Genomic DNA, 14,588 nt, shown 5'->3' with positions numbered 1-14,588 from the left:
GGTAACAAAAATGTATTGTTTCTTTAGCCATGGGACACTTCTTCCCCGTGCCCCACAGGCCTTACACAGTCCCCAAAAACACACATAAAGAAAACACCTAAAACACACTCTTCTTCCTCCACTCATCCCAGGCAGCTTTGTCCTCCTTCTCCTGACTCTGGCGCTTAGAGTAGTGGCTGCTGGCTCCTCTTATAGCCCATCCAGAAGTGCTCCAGGTGATGATTGACCTACTTCAGGTTGCACTTCTGGGTGTGGCTGCATCACCGCCCACACGGGCTCAGGAAGCTGTGCAGCTCCCCTTGGCGGTGGCCATGAAGCCCAACAGGTTGAGCTCCGGTGGTCCATGCTAGTGGCCCTGATGTAACCCAGGGGCTGCCACCAAGCTTTCTGGCAGTGTAGTGTGCACAGCCCATGGCTGTTCCCCCGGATTCAGTGCCAAAGGGGTGTCCTGGCCACCCGCCACAATAGATAGAATTTAATTTTAGTATAATAGATAGGATTACATAGATAAATAGGCAGATAGATAGAATTCAATTTTAGTATTGTAGGCAAGATTACATAGATAGATAGAAAGAATTTAATTTGAGTATATTGGGTAGGATTAGATTGATCGATAGACTGAGTGTCAATCGAGTGTCATCTGAATTTGTTGCATTAGCACATTTTTAGTTGTTTAAGCCAGAAGGTTAGTTTGGGGTCTCCACCAGGTTTTTCACAGTTAGTAGCTAATCTAATTTGTCATTTGCATTTCTCCAGTGGTTACCTCAGGTCTTTCCATTCCCTTTATTGGTGTTTTCAATGGCTTTCTGTAATTTGCATAATCATTCTAGTTCTTTACTATCATATTTTTCAGGGTTGTCTTACTGAGTTATCTTATTGTGCTTACTATCGAGACCGCAATAAGTCTCATGCTTCAGTTATGAGAATTCACATGGACTGCTGCAACTCTTACTCTTTTAAATTTGCAGTGAGGTCTCTTTCCCGCTCTCTTTCTCTCCGGTGTGAATGTTTATATGTTTCTGAAGATTGCAGTTATGGTTGAATCCTTTTCCACATTCAGGACAATAATATGGCTTCTCTCTGCTGTGGATTCTTGTGTGCCGCCAAAATGTGCCACTGTCCGAGAATCGCTTGTTACATTCTGAGCAGGTGTACGGTTTTTCTCCAGTGTGGATTCTTTTGTGCCTCTGAACACTGTCTTTCATTGAGAATCGTTTGCCACAGTCAGTACAGCAATATGGCTTCTCTCCAGTATGTAATGTCATGTGGCTATTCAGACTTCTCTTTTCAAGGAAACACTTGCCACATTCAGTGCAGCTATAAGGTTTCTCTCCAGTGTGAATTCGTCTGTGCCTCTGAAGACTATATTTAAGTGAAAATTGTTTGTCACATTCTGGGCAGCAATATGGTTTCTCTTCTGTGTGAATTCTCTTCTGCCTTTTACAACTGCTATTGTCTGATAAATGCTTGTCACATCCAGAACAGCTAGGACACTTCTCACCTATATGAATTCTTCCGTGACTACAAAGACCACTACTGTTAGAAAAATGTTTACCACATTCAGGACAACAAATATTTTTTTTAATATGAATTCTCATATGTCGATGCAGTTTAAATATTTGTAGGAATCTTTTCCCACATTCAGAACAGCAGTAAGGTTTTTCTACACTGTGAATTTGTTTGTGTATGCGAAAACTGCTACTATGGGTGAATTTTTTGCCACATTCAGAACAGCAATATGGCTTCTCTCCAGTATGAATTCTTGTGTGCTTCTGAAGAGCGCTGCTGTCAGAGAATCGCTTGCCACATTCAGAACAGCAATAAGGTTTTTCTCCAGTGTGGATTCTTGTGTGCCTTTGAAGACCACCAATTTGTGAGAATCGTTTGCCACATTCAGAACAGCAGTGGGGTTTCTCTCCAGTGTGAATTATTTTGTGAATGTGAAGATTTTGGCTGCGTGAGAACATTTTCCCACATTCAGAACAGGCATATGGCTTCTGTCTCATATGAATCAGCTTGCGATCTGTACAGTCAGGAATGTTTTTGGACATTTTTCTGCACTCTCTGTACTGAGCTTCTTGATCTGTATTATGAACTTTTTGTTGGTCAGTGATGATGGCTTCTATCATAGTTTGTCTGGCAGCAGGATAAGAGCTGCATTGGAGAAAGGCTGGGGTCAAATTCTCTGATTCTCCTGTTGATTTTTCTACCTTCTCCTTGTCCTGTTTGTGCTGTAGTCTGAGCTGTAGAGAAGTCTCAGCAAATGAAGAGGATAAGAAGCTGTCAGCCTCCTGGAAAACTGTAAAAACAAAAGGTTTAGACAGATAGATAGATGTGAAAGGCACTATATGATTGATAGATGTGAAAGGCACTATATAACAGAGAGATAGATAGACAGATAGATGTGAAAGACACTATATAATAGATAGATAGATAGATAGATAGATAGATAGATAGATAGATAGATAGATAGATAGATAGATAGATAGATAGATAGATAGATAGATAGATAGATAGATGTGAAAGGCACTATATAATAGATGTGAAAGGCACTATATAATAGAGAGATAGATAGACAGATAGATAGATGTGAAAGGCACTATATAATAGAGAGATAGATGTGAAAGGCACTATATAATAGAGAGATAGATAGACAGATAGATAGATGTGAAAGGCACTATATAATAGAGAGATAGATGTGAAAGGCACTATATAATAGATGTGAAAGGCACTATGTAATAGAGAGATAGACAGATAGATAGATGTGAAAGGCACTATATAATAGATGTGAAAGGCACTATATAATAGAGAGATAGATAGACAGATAGATAGATGTGAAAGGCTCTATATAACCGATAGATAGACCTGAAAGGCACTATATAATAGAGAGATAGATGTGAAAGGCACTATATAATAGATGTGAAAGGCACTATATAATAGAGAGATAGATAGACAGATAGATAGATGTGAAAGGCACTATATAATAGATGTGAAAGGCACTATATAATAGAGAGATAGACAGATAGATGTGAAAGACACTATATAATAGATAGATGTAAAAGGTACTAAATAATAGATAGATAGATGTGAATGGCACTATATAATAGATAGATAGATGTGAAAGGCACTATATAATAGATAGATAGACAGATAGATGTGAAAGGCACTATATAATAGAGAAATAGATAGATGTGAAAGGCATTATATAATAGATGTGAAAGGCACTATATAATAGAAAGATAGATAGGTAGATGTGAAAAGCACTATATACTAGAAAGATAGATAGATATGAAAGGCATTATATAACAGAAAGTGAGAATTTGTTTTGATGAATTATGAAAAGATATGTGTGACACACTCATTCATTCTGTGACCTCACATTCCTGCTGTATCCACTATGTGTGTGGATTTTGCATGTTCTCCTGCTCTCTGTTCAGCTTCTCCATCTTCATCTCATACCCGCACACGTGTTTCCTGTGTTAGTCACCGTCTGGTGTGATTAAGTGTGGATATGTAAGTCAGCATGGCCTGCCTGTCAGCCTGAAATCTGCCATACATCAAAAGCCACCTGTGACCCCAGGTGAAGAAAATGGAGGAGTGGAATAGAATGAAATCTGACAAGTGCAGCTAAAGAAGTGAGGCAAAAAGCTAAACTTACATTCAAGCCCCTCCATGTCTAGGGGTCAATATGTGTGATTCTTTCATTTCACTAACATAAAACTACTAAAAATCACAGCTTTATGTATGTTGGGGCAGCTAACCAAGCATCAGGTCTCTACACAGATTCAGCCACTCTAATTTCTTCCTACTAAAAATAACAAAAGAGCCAAAGACAGAATTTGGAGATGTAATCAGTCATATTTTCTTTTACGTATATTCACATTACTTACTAATTCCTACCCTCCTAGGTGACTGTTGTACTTCTTCTTCTTCTCTCTTGTTTTTTTCATTGATTTTCTCGTCAAACTCCGACAACTCTGATTTAAGTTCCATAGAACTCTGCCTGGTAGCCAGTTGTCCCGTATTTGTGACCGAGGGCTGTAAACTAAAATGAGCATCTTCAAAAACATGCTGCTTGAAATTATTCCCACTTTCATGGTTTTGCAGTGCAGGACTAACTGACAAATGTTCAGAATCTTCAACTTTAACTTCAGCGGTCTCTCCCTTGGTTTCCTTCTCTTTAAAACATAAGATTCTTCCTTCACAGTCCTCCAGCTTCACACACACCTCCTCTGGTGCGCCCCACTCACAGTCCTCTTGTTTAAGGTGTTCCAGTCTTTCATTCATGTCATCCTCTTTGACGGAGGCCATGTTCCATGCAAATCTTTTCTCTCCCTTCATGTGTCTGCTTTTCTCCTCAAAGACTTGCTTGTCAAGTGGACAGCTCAGACCTGGGGGTCAACAGACCCCTCACTGCATGGTTGTTTGAATTGGGAAGGAGGCTCATTTTTAGCTGTGAAAATAAAAGCGATTGAATTACTTCCTAAAGCCATCGGGAATAACTAGAGCACCCTTCAGTGTAAACGTACAGTTCCCAGCAAACACTAAAACTACCAACTAGGTTAGCCACATTGGACTAAGATGTTCCCAGCAGATTTGGAGTGAAATTTGATTTCATATGACGACAAAGACCTGCTGATTCATTCAAAACAGAGAATGGTGAAAAGCGGAGAAAACATTTAAACCTTCATTCGTTTTTCACTTTGATCCATTTAATACTGGCAGCACAGGTCTAATCAAGGCTGGATTTGACTTGACAGAGGGCACAGTGTCCCAATCTCTCCAGATTCGGACTGCACTGCCACCTACTGGGCTGGAGGCTTACAATTTAGGGCCATTGCTGTTTAAGATGGCAGTGCACACTGCCTCTTATCCAAGTTTCACTCATTAGACAAGGAATGGCCACAAACCTGGGTTCAGGACTTTTGCTCATCTCTTTGTTTTTCATTTCTTGTCTTTCATTATATACAGTGCATCCAGAAAGTATTCACAGCGCTTCATCACTTTTTCCACATTTTGTTATGTTACAGCCTTATTCCAAAATGGATTAAATTCATTTTTTTCCTCAGAATTCTACACACAACACCCCATAATAACAACATGAAAAAAGTTTACTTGAGGTTTTTGCAAATTTATTAAAAATAAAAAATGGAGAAAGCCCATGTACATAAATATTCACAGCCTTTGCCATGAAGCTCCAAATTGAGCTCAGGAGCCTCCTGTTTCCCCTGATCATCCTTGAGATGTTTCTGCAGCTTCATTGGAGTCCACCTGTGGTAAATTCAGTTGACTGGACATGATTTGGAAAGGCACACACCTGTCTATAGAAGGTCCCATAGTTGACAGTTCATGTCAGAGCACAAACCAAGCATGAAGTCAAAGGAATTGTCTGTAGACCTCCGAGACAGGATTGTCTCGAGGCACAAATCTGGGGAAGGTTACAGAAAAATTTCTGCTGCTTTGAAGGTCCCAATGAGCACAGTGGCCTCCATCATCTGTAAGTGGAAGAAGTTCGAAACCACCAGGACTCTTCCTAGAGCTGGCCGGCCATCTAAACTGAGCGATTGGGGGAGAAGGGCCTTAGTCAGGGAGGTGACCAAGAACCCGATGGTCACTCTGTCAGAGCTCCAGAGGTCCTATGTGGAGAGAGGAGAACCTTCCAGAAGGATAACCATCTCTGCAGCAATCCACCAATCAGGCCTGTATGGTAGAGTGGCCAGACGGAAGCCACTCCTTAGTAAAAGGCACATGGCAGCCCACCTGGAGTTTGCCAAAAGGCACCTGAAGGACTCTCAGACCATGAGAAAGAAAATTCTCTGGTCTGATGAGACAAAGATTGAACTCTTTGGTGTGAATGCCAGACGTCACATTTGGAGGAAACCAGGCACCGCTCATCACCAGGCCAATACCATCCCTACAGTGAAGCATGATGGTGGCAGCATCATGCTGTGGGGATGTTATTCAGCGGCAGGGACTGGGAGACTAGTCAGGATAAAGGGAAAGATGACTGCAGCAATGTACAGAAACATCCTGGATGAAAACCTGCTCCAGAGCGCTCTTGACCTCAGACTGGGGCGACGGTTCATCTTTCAGCAGGACAACGACCCTAAGCACACAGCCAAGATATCAAAGGAGTGGCTTCAGGACAACTCTGTGAATGTCCTTGAGTGGCCCAGCCAGAGCCCAGACTTGAATTCGATTGAACATCTCTGGAGAGATCTTAAAATGGCTGTGCACCAACGCTTCCCATCCAACCTGATGGAGCTTGAGAGGTGCTGCAAAGAGGAATGGGCGAGACTGGCCAAGGATAGGTGTGCCAAGCTTGTGGCATCATATTCAACAAGACTTGAGGCTGGAATTGCTGCCAAAGGTGCATCGACAAAGTATTGAGCAAAGGCTGTGAATACTTATGGACATGGGATTTCTCAGTTTTTTTATTTTTAATAAATTTGCAAAAACCTCAAGTAAACTTTTTTCATGTTGTCATTATGGGGTGTTGTGTGTAGAATTCTGAGGAAAAAAAATGAATTTAATCCATTTTGGAATAAGGCTGTAACATAACACAATGTGGAAAAAGTGATGCGCTGGGAATACTTTCCGGATGCACTGTACTTTAACGCTTTGTTTCTTGCCTGACTTTTTTTTATGCCTGTTTTAAAATCTGTCAACAACTTACCCTTCTCAAACTCCTAATTTCCTGATAGCTAATTCAAATTTTCTTTTACAGTATTCCCTGTGCTCAGCTTTTCCCAACTTACTTACCATTGTTCAACTAAATCTGTATATCTCTGACTTAAAAGTAAATGACATTTGCAACCCACAGCCAACTGCCAGCCTTGTGTATTTGTTTAGTCACTTTGGTGGTTGGTGCTGTTTTAACAGTAAATATAACAAGTGCTAAACAATAAAAGTCACAAACATGCAGACTGGCCGCAGACTGCGGGCTACTCAATTCTGACCTGCATGTTTGACAGAATTGCAATCCTCTTGTTTGTACGAGGCGGTTGGTGTCGAGGTTTAATGATTACTATGCAAACTTTACTTGCAAACCACAGTGCACACTGAGATCTCAAGGTGCCGGCTATCTTCAAATTCCAAGGATTAATACAATAATGGCTTTAATTTACAGGGCCTCGTTGCTGTGGAGATACTCCTGTTGTGGAGAATCGGACTCACTGTGGCTTCAAATCAAATGCTCAGAGTCTCAGGATGGACAAGCAGGTGAGACGTTAATGCAACAAATGGCAAAAGCTGACCCAGTTCAATAAGAACAGCGGTGTGAACTGGTATACTGGACTAAACCACACACTCTCAGCATCCTATATTTGGTTGGACTCTTGTTTTTTGGATATTTGCAGTTTTGTATTTCCACATCTCGTTCACTTATCCCATGTCCACCCTGCAGCTTGGTCCCATTTTTCCACGCTGGCCCGGACACTCTGCATGTTCTCTCAGTGCTGGTGTGGCTTTGGCTCTCGCATCCCAAAGGTAAGCAGGTCCACTCTAAATGGGGACCTGATGTGAGTGGGCTCTGTGATGGACCGGTGCATCGTTCAGGGCTAATTCCTCCTTCATCTCCTGGTTACAGCATCCTGTGACGTTGAATGGATTACGTGTCTTTGAGGTGTAGGATTTGGTGAAGTTCTGGGGTGTTAAACTCTTGAAGGATGAGGCCTAAGTGTTAAATTGTTTCTTTCTAACCATGCTGTAGTCTTGACTTATATTTTATTCGAGCTCATATTTGTATTCGCTCGTAACTGGTTTAGCTCACGTTTGCTTATTTCTGTCTATTATCTTTGCTTATACATGACTTAGGACAATGTTTAGCAGCAATGTTTAGACTCTTACTGTACGTTTATTTCTATGGTTTGTGCTAACAAAGCCACCTATGGTGCTGGTTTCAAAATTTGCCTTCCTGTTAGTTTTTAAGATCTTTCAGAGAAACAACACTTGATAAGAGATAAATGATGATGTGTGTGTGAACTTATAAAAGCAGCCTGCTGCTCAATGCAACAAGCCACACACGACATCTTAGGAGCTGCAGTAGGGTGCGGGGCGTTGGTGTGTGTCTCGTTGTAAACGCTTGCTTCAGACTGATCAATGCTTAAAGTGTCTGATAGATTTTCATACTGGTAATAATTTGAAATGCCTCTACAGTTTGGTGGCAGAGGTAGGATTTAAGACTGCTAGTCTCAGACCAGAGGCCTCATGTATAACAATGTGGGTAGAACTCGCACTAAAACACGGCGTACAATCAAAAGTGGAAATGTGTGTATGCACAGAATAATTCAGATGTATAAAACCGTGCGTAAGCCAACTTCCACGCACTTCAGCTCCAAAAATCCCGGTCAGCGTGAAATGTAACACACATGCATGCGCCTGACGCCCCACCCTGACTTCTCCCAGAAGTTTGCATGTTTTAATATGCACATCAATATAAATAATAATAATTCTTTGCATTTATATAGCGCTTTTCTCACTACTCAAAGCGCTTAGCAATTGCAGGTTAAGGGCCTTGCTCAAGGGCCCAGCAGAGTAGAGTCCCTTTTGGCATTTTACGGGATTCGAACCAGCAATCTTCCAATTGCCAGTGCAGATCCCTAGCCTCAGAGCCAGCACCCCACCACTTTCCATTCAGTGTTCTGTTAAAAGACAATGGCAAAAGCATGTGAAAACAAGAATTTCAGCGAATGCGAAGTGGAGGCAAGGAAAAATGTACTATTTGTTGGCTTAAGCAGTGGTATAAACAACAAAGTTGGAGTGATACAGCGTGGCGAAGAAACTCGGAAGTTCAAGTTCAGAAAGTCGCACGGTGCCCAAAATAAAAAAAAAAAAAAAATGAGGTGGGCAGGTATGAAAGTCAATGAGAAAAGTGAGTCGCAGCCCACCTTCTGTTTATTCTGTTTCAGACAATAGCTGACCCCCATGCTGAAGACTTGAATCTACACATTGATGGTGCTGCTGCACACACACCTCGTCCTCAGGAAACTGCTGGGTGCCCATCTGGCTGTGTCCGAGTCACAAACTGCCATAGTGGATGCTGTAAGACAGTGGTTCTCAAACTGTTGGTCGCGCCCCCCAAGTAATAAAAAAGGGGACGCGAATGTTGCCATATGTGGCGTAATTTCGCTATTAGTAGGGAAATTTTAAACTTGTAGCGGTGTATCAGCAGCAAAAAATACAGGAATAAATTTTATTAGGGTTTCAAAAAAACGTTAGGGGGGGGGCGCGATTAAAACTGTTATGAAAACTCGGGTCGCAGATACTTAAAGGTTGTAAGAGATGTGGCCAATGAGCTAAGGAATATGACACCAACCACAAATTAAATGAATTGGTTACAAAAATAAATGCTCTGTCTGATTACCTGTTTTCACATTCTGCTAATTACATTCAAACAAAGTTGTCACGCTGTCTGATTCACAATGTGACACACTTTCTGTGGACTATCGAGCAGCACATTAACAGAGTGGAAATGCTTTCTACTTACATAACCAAATTCATTCTCTGAAGGCGCCTTTATAGTGTAGTGTCACCATCGAGCACCACAACGGTTCAATTCTCTGCTCTTTGAGGTGACCCGCTATTCTTAAAAGGACTGCTTGCCTTTGGCCGCACAAGTTTGATAAAGCACCTGCAATGGTGCAGTTCTGTCATGTGGGCTCTCCTGCTATAGATGATGTAATGGCAGCTCATTCTTTTAGCGATTGATCACTAGCTGATTAACTTGTCCAGCACCATTGTGACAGCAGTGTGTGCAGCTGTCCGCTCCGATGGAAAACTGGATGTTGCTGCGAATGGCGCTTTAATGTGTGTCAGTTCAAGCACAGTGTAAGGAAATCTTATCTATCTGGATGACCAGCGGATAATGCCATCCTATACAGCCGGCATGACGCGACTCGGTGATGATCGTGAAATACCTGATCAGTCAGCCAGTTCACGTTGAAAAGCTCCTGAGAGTGGACAGAACTTGCAATGGAGCAGGTGGAGCACAACTCCTCAAAGTCTGTGTTTCTAAAGCGGGCGCCAGTTCAGCACACAGCGCCAAGAGAAGAGCTCTGGGACATCGACTTACAAGCCAGTCGTCATCACCATTTCTAAATATGCACTCCCTTCTAATTCTTCCATCTGAGATGTCTTCTAACAACGCTAAAGCAGCCATGGCAGTCGGAATAGATTGGGTATTCTGTGCACCATTATATTGTTACAGAGTGATTACAGTCAAGTGAATTACATTTGTAATTGATATGCAGTTAATTTTGGTGTATTTGATAAGTCCCATGTCATGGATATTGATATATATATGAATATGAAACAGACAGACAGACAGACATATAGACAGACAGACAGACAGATGTTATGTGCGGTGTGAGTCTGCTGTGAAAATGTGCGTGGCTTTAAGCCAAGTGTAGTTATTAAACATCTTGAAAGTGAACAAGGAAACGGGCGTATGCAACATTTTTGTGTGTACGCATTGTTTATATGTGAGGTCCCTGGTCCCAGGCTGAATGAGGAAAAGAAATTATGAACATCAGTGCATAAAGGTAAAGTCTGGGAATTGGGTGGTGCTGTCGACTGCCAGTCCTTGAAATCTGTAGGAAATAACAAAATAAATATTTCAAAGTGACTGGTTATTGTTAAAACAAACCTTCAGACTGCGTCAGACTGATCAATGCTTAAAGTGTTTAATTTATTTTTAATTTAGGTAACAATTATAAATGCTTCTACATGAGTTATGTCTTTGTGTTTAACAGATATGAATTGTTCTCCCTGTGTCTGTTTGTGGATTAAGGCTGAATGGCGACTCAAAAACTGACCCGACTGTGATGGACCCCCAATACCCTGAGCAGGTGGGTCACAGGATGATCTGCTGTGTCTTTATTAGTGTTTCACAGATCTGCTGACACTCGTATTCTTATCGCGTGTTTATTATATCTGACTTCTGACTAGACACATGAGGACGAGCTGGGCTGGTGATCACAGAAGATCCAGGAGCTTATCTATCTATCTATTATATAGTGCCTTTCAGATCTATCTATCTATATATCATATAGTGCCTTTTCTATCTATATATCTATCTATCATATAGTGCCTTTCAGATCTATCTATCTATCTATCTATCTATCTATCTATCTATCAGATAGATAGATAGATAGATAGATAGATAGATAGATAGATAGATAGATAGATAGATAGATAGATAGATAGATAGATAGATAGATAGATAGATAGATCTGAACGGCACTATATAATAGATAGATAGATATATAGATAGAAAAGGCACTATATGATAGATAGATAGATAGATAGATAGATAGATAGATAGATAGATAGATAGATAGATAGATAGATAGATAGATAGAAAAGGCACTATATGATAGATAGATAGATAGATAGATAGATAGATAGATAGATAGATAGATAGATAGATAGATAGATAGATAGATAGATAGATAGATAGAAAAGGCACTATATGATAGATAGATAGATAGATAGATAGATAGATATATAGATAGATAGATAGATAGATAGATAGATAGATAGATAGATAGATAGATAGATAGATAGAAAAGGCACTATATGATAGATAGATAGATAGATAGATAGATAGATAGATAGATAGATAGATAGATAGATAGATAGATAGATAGATAGATAGATAGATAGATAGATAGATAGATAGATAGAACTTTATTTGTCCCCAGACAGACTTTCATCCTATTATTAAGGGCTCTGGGTTTGCTGTCTTTAAGTGACAGGTGTTTTTTATGACAGATTGCCTGTTGCTCAATGACTATTATTTAGTAAATTCCATTGATATTTGAAATGAGAACACGTGTTGTGTTTAGAATAAACTACGATCATTGACCCCACACAGCCGACGGTCTAAGTTGGACTGTCCCAGAGGTCTCCTCCACACTCTTAAAATGAAAGGTTCCACAGCGGTCCTCCAGAACAGTGACATAGAGGAACTATTTTTGGTCCCCAAAGGACCCATCTACATGAAGGTTCCAGAAAGGCCCTTTACTTATTTAGATCTGTAACAGGCTCCATAAGGTACATAATCACAAACAGCTGGTAACAGGTTTGTGAAATACCATTAAGTCCTGATTTTTAAAGGACTCTCTCACAGGCGAAGTCCTGGTTTTCCTTATTAGTTAGTGTCCTGATAGGTAGCCTACCTTACATTAAAGATTTCATTTTTTTATCAAATAAGAACGTTTTTCAAAGCACAGAAATCCAACTTCATATGCAGAAAGCCCTTTCCAGAATAAAATGGTGCTTTGTCAGGCCAGTAAGGAAGCATAAAGTGCCATTAAAGAGGCAGGATTTGTTATAGTGCAGGGTCATTAAATATGACCAGCCATTCGTGCGTGAGGCTGAAACAGTCAGACAGACAGACAGTCAGACAGAGGGAGGGATGGCACCTGCACTTAACTCGTCTCGCTGTGACTGTAATGATCTGCAGGGTATCTGCTGCTCTGCTGCCTTTTGTTTTTCAGAAGTTCTGTTATGTCAACTCAGTTGATCGAGCTGCCCTGTGGGACATCCTGAGACTTTGTGACATTCCCTCAAGGTTGCTGAATGTCATGGCCGGCCTGTCCACTGGTACTGTGAGTGGAGGTAGATCCTCTGTGTTTTTCCCAGTTCATTCTGAGGTTCGTCAGTGGTCTCTTTTTGCTCCTACTCTGTTCAATGCTTGCATGAACTGGGTGTTGGGCAAGGTCAAGGGGTCCAGCAGCTGGGGGTCATCTGTCTGTTATGTGAGATTCACTGATCTTGACTTTGCTGATGATGCTGTGATCTTCAATGGAGGCTCTGATGGGGGCTCTCAAGAGTCTGAGGGTCTGGGTTTGTGTTAAAAACCAAGAGCCAGGCCTTTACTGACCTCTTGGGCACGGCCATCAGCAGTGTGTCTGTCTGTGCAGAGAGTGTCGACTTCATCGAGAGGTTTACTTACCTTGACAGTGACATTCATGACTCTGGTGACTCTTCCTATGAAGTCAGTAGACGGATTGAGAGAGCATAGGGGGTCATGATGTCGCTGGAAAGGGGTGTGTGGCGCTCCTGATATCTATGCAAAAGGACGAAGGTCCAAGTCTTTAGAGTCCTGGTGCCTCCTGTTTGCGAGACATGGACGCTATCCAGAGACCCGAGATGAAGACTGGACTCCTGTGTCTCTCCGGAGGATCCTTGGGTCCCACCGGTTTGACTTTGTGTTGCTCAAAGAGACCTGCATTGTGAGGGAGCATCAGTTATGGCCATGTGCCGCGATTGTTGAGGACCCTCATTGTTGAGGAGCAGGCCAAGGGGACGCCCACGTAACATCTGCCTGTAGCAGATAGGGGGTCGATTCCGGAGGGCGGGACAGAATTGCGCGTCTGTCTGCGGGGTTACCAAGCTGTTTCGTCTTGTGGGGGGTGCAGCAACGCCCTGTACCAGTGTATGCTCCCCAACCTGACCTGACCTGTTATGTCTATTCATCCGTCCGGCGCAGTTTCAAGTGGCGGTCTGGACAGTCCCCCTATATCTGTCTGTCTGTCTGTCTTTTCCTCCTTCATCCCGAAGACACGCGCGCTATGCCAGAAGGAGCGACTTACTGTTGGAATTCTCTCATTCGCATTTGCTGATATGAAGATGCACCGTTCAAATATTATAAGCATGCATTAACCAATAATAAATAAATAAATAAATAAACCTCCGATTACTCGTCCTACCCTCGCCACTGCGCAGAATGTTCTAGTGAGACGAGTTCTCCAGTTTTCGTGAAAGCCGTTGTACTGAACTGGGACGGCACGATCGAGTGGTTTAGAGTGCAGTCTGAGCCTCGGGCGAGTGGACGGGGACAGCTTGCACAACCGGCTGAAGAACCACCCACAGACCCCCACCTCGTCCTGATGCTCCCGTTGCTTACCTCCATTCCTCCTGATGGCCGCTCTTTCCTGTCTCTCCTTCAACTTCCTTTTGTCTTTGTAAGTGCAAACTCGAGCCTCGCATGGCAGTCTCAGGCAGCCGTCCGCAAAGGGATGAAATAAAGAAAAACAAAACGAGTCATCAACGAGCGACACGGGGGGGAGAGACCGGCCGAGGCGAGCGTCACAATAATTAGGGGAATGCTGCCATCTAGTGTGCGCCGCTAGAATTATTAGTCAGACTGTTCTTCATCCACAGGACGAGCTTCTTGAGAAAATGGAAATGCAACTTAACGAGAAAATCCTGCGATGGCCCCGACTTTGAACCAGTTCTGCCGATGCAGGCTACGAAACATTGATCTTGATCTGACTGAAACAGGTTTGGAAAAGACGACTAATGACACATTCATTTCTGTAGAGCATTTTAATATGTAGAGTAAGTGTGACTCAAAGTGCTACACAAACAGCAACACAAAAGTTAAATTTACAAAAGAAATGGAAATAGAAGCATCTCTAATAAAGATGAATCAAAATTAAGAGAATTGAAATTAGAGGTTTTTTTTAACTCTCCAGTGGTTAAAGTGATTAGTTAAAGTGAAAGTCTGATTTAACAGCATTAGCTTCAGTTACACGGCTGGAAAAAAAAATCTACAACACCTCTAGGTATTCAAAGGCCAA

The 14,588-nt window shown here is 41.8% G+C and overlaps 1 protein-coding gene across 1 annotated transcript; it reads right to left on the bottom strand.

Annotated features, from left to right (window-relative positions):
* Nucleotides 1-601: 601 nt before the first annotated feature.
* Nucleotides 602-14,012, bottom strand: LOC114641677 (gastrula zinc finger protein XlCGF57.1-like). The gene is made up of 3 exons (XM_051927455.1): nucleotides 13,913-14,012; nucleotides 3,891-4,453; nucleotides 602-2,299 (listed from the first exon to the last, which is right to left on the bottom strand). The coding sequence occupies exons 2-3, from the start codon at nucleotides 4,339-4,341 to the stop codon at nucleotides 957-959; spliced, it is 1,794 nt and encodes a 597-aa protein (XP_051783415.1). The 5' UTR covers nucleotides 4,342-4,453; nucleotides 13,913-14,012; the 3' UTR covers nucleotides 602-956.
* Between the last annotated feature and the right edge of the window lie 576 nt (nucleotides 14,013-14,588).

Source organism: Erpetoichthys calabaricus, chromosome 5 (assembly GCF_900747795.2).
Source record: "Erpetoichthys calabaricus chromosome 5, fErpCal1.3, whole genome shotgun sequence".
Lineage (NCBI taxonomy): Eukaryota > Metazoa > Chordata > Cladistia > Polypteriformes > Polypteridae > Erpetoichthys > Erpetoichthys calabaricus.
The sequence above is the reverse complement of the archived record's forward strand: the minus strand, read 5'-3'. Positions and strand labels throughout refer to the sequence as shown.

Bases quoted from the DNA above. Each gene is read 5' to 3' on its own strand.
- LOC114641677 (XM_051927455.1), bottom strand. From the start codon at position 4,341: ATGAAGGGAGAGAAAAGATTTGCATGGAACATGGCCTCCGTCAAAGAG. The intron at 2,300-3,890 runs GTAAGTAATGTG...TTGTTTTTACAG, and splicing joins ACCTAGGAGGGTAGGAATTA to TTTTCCAGGAGGCTGACAGC.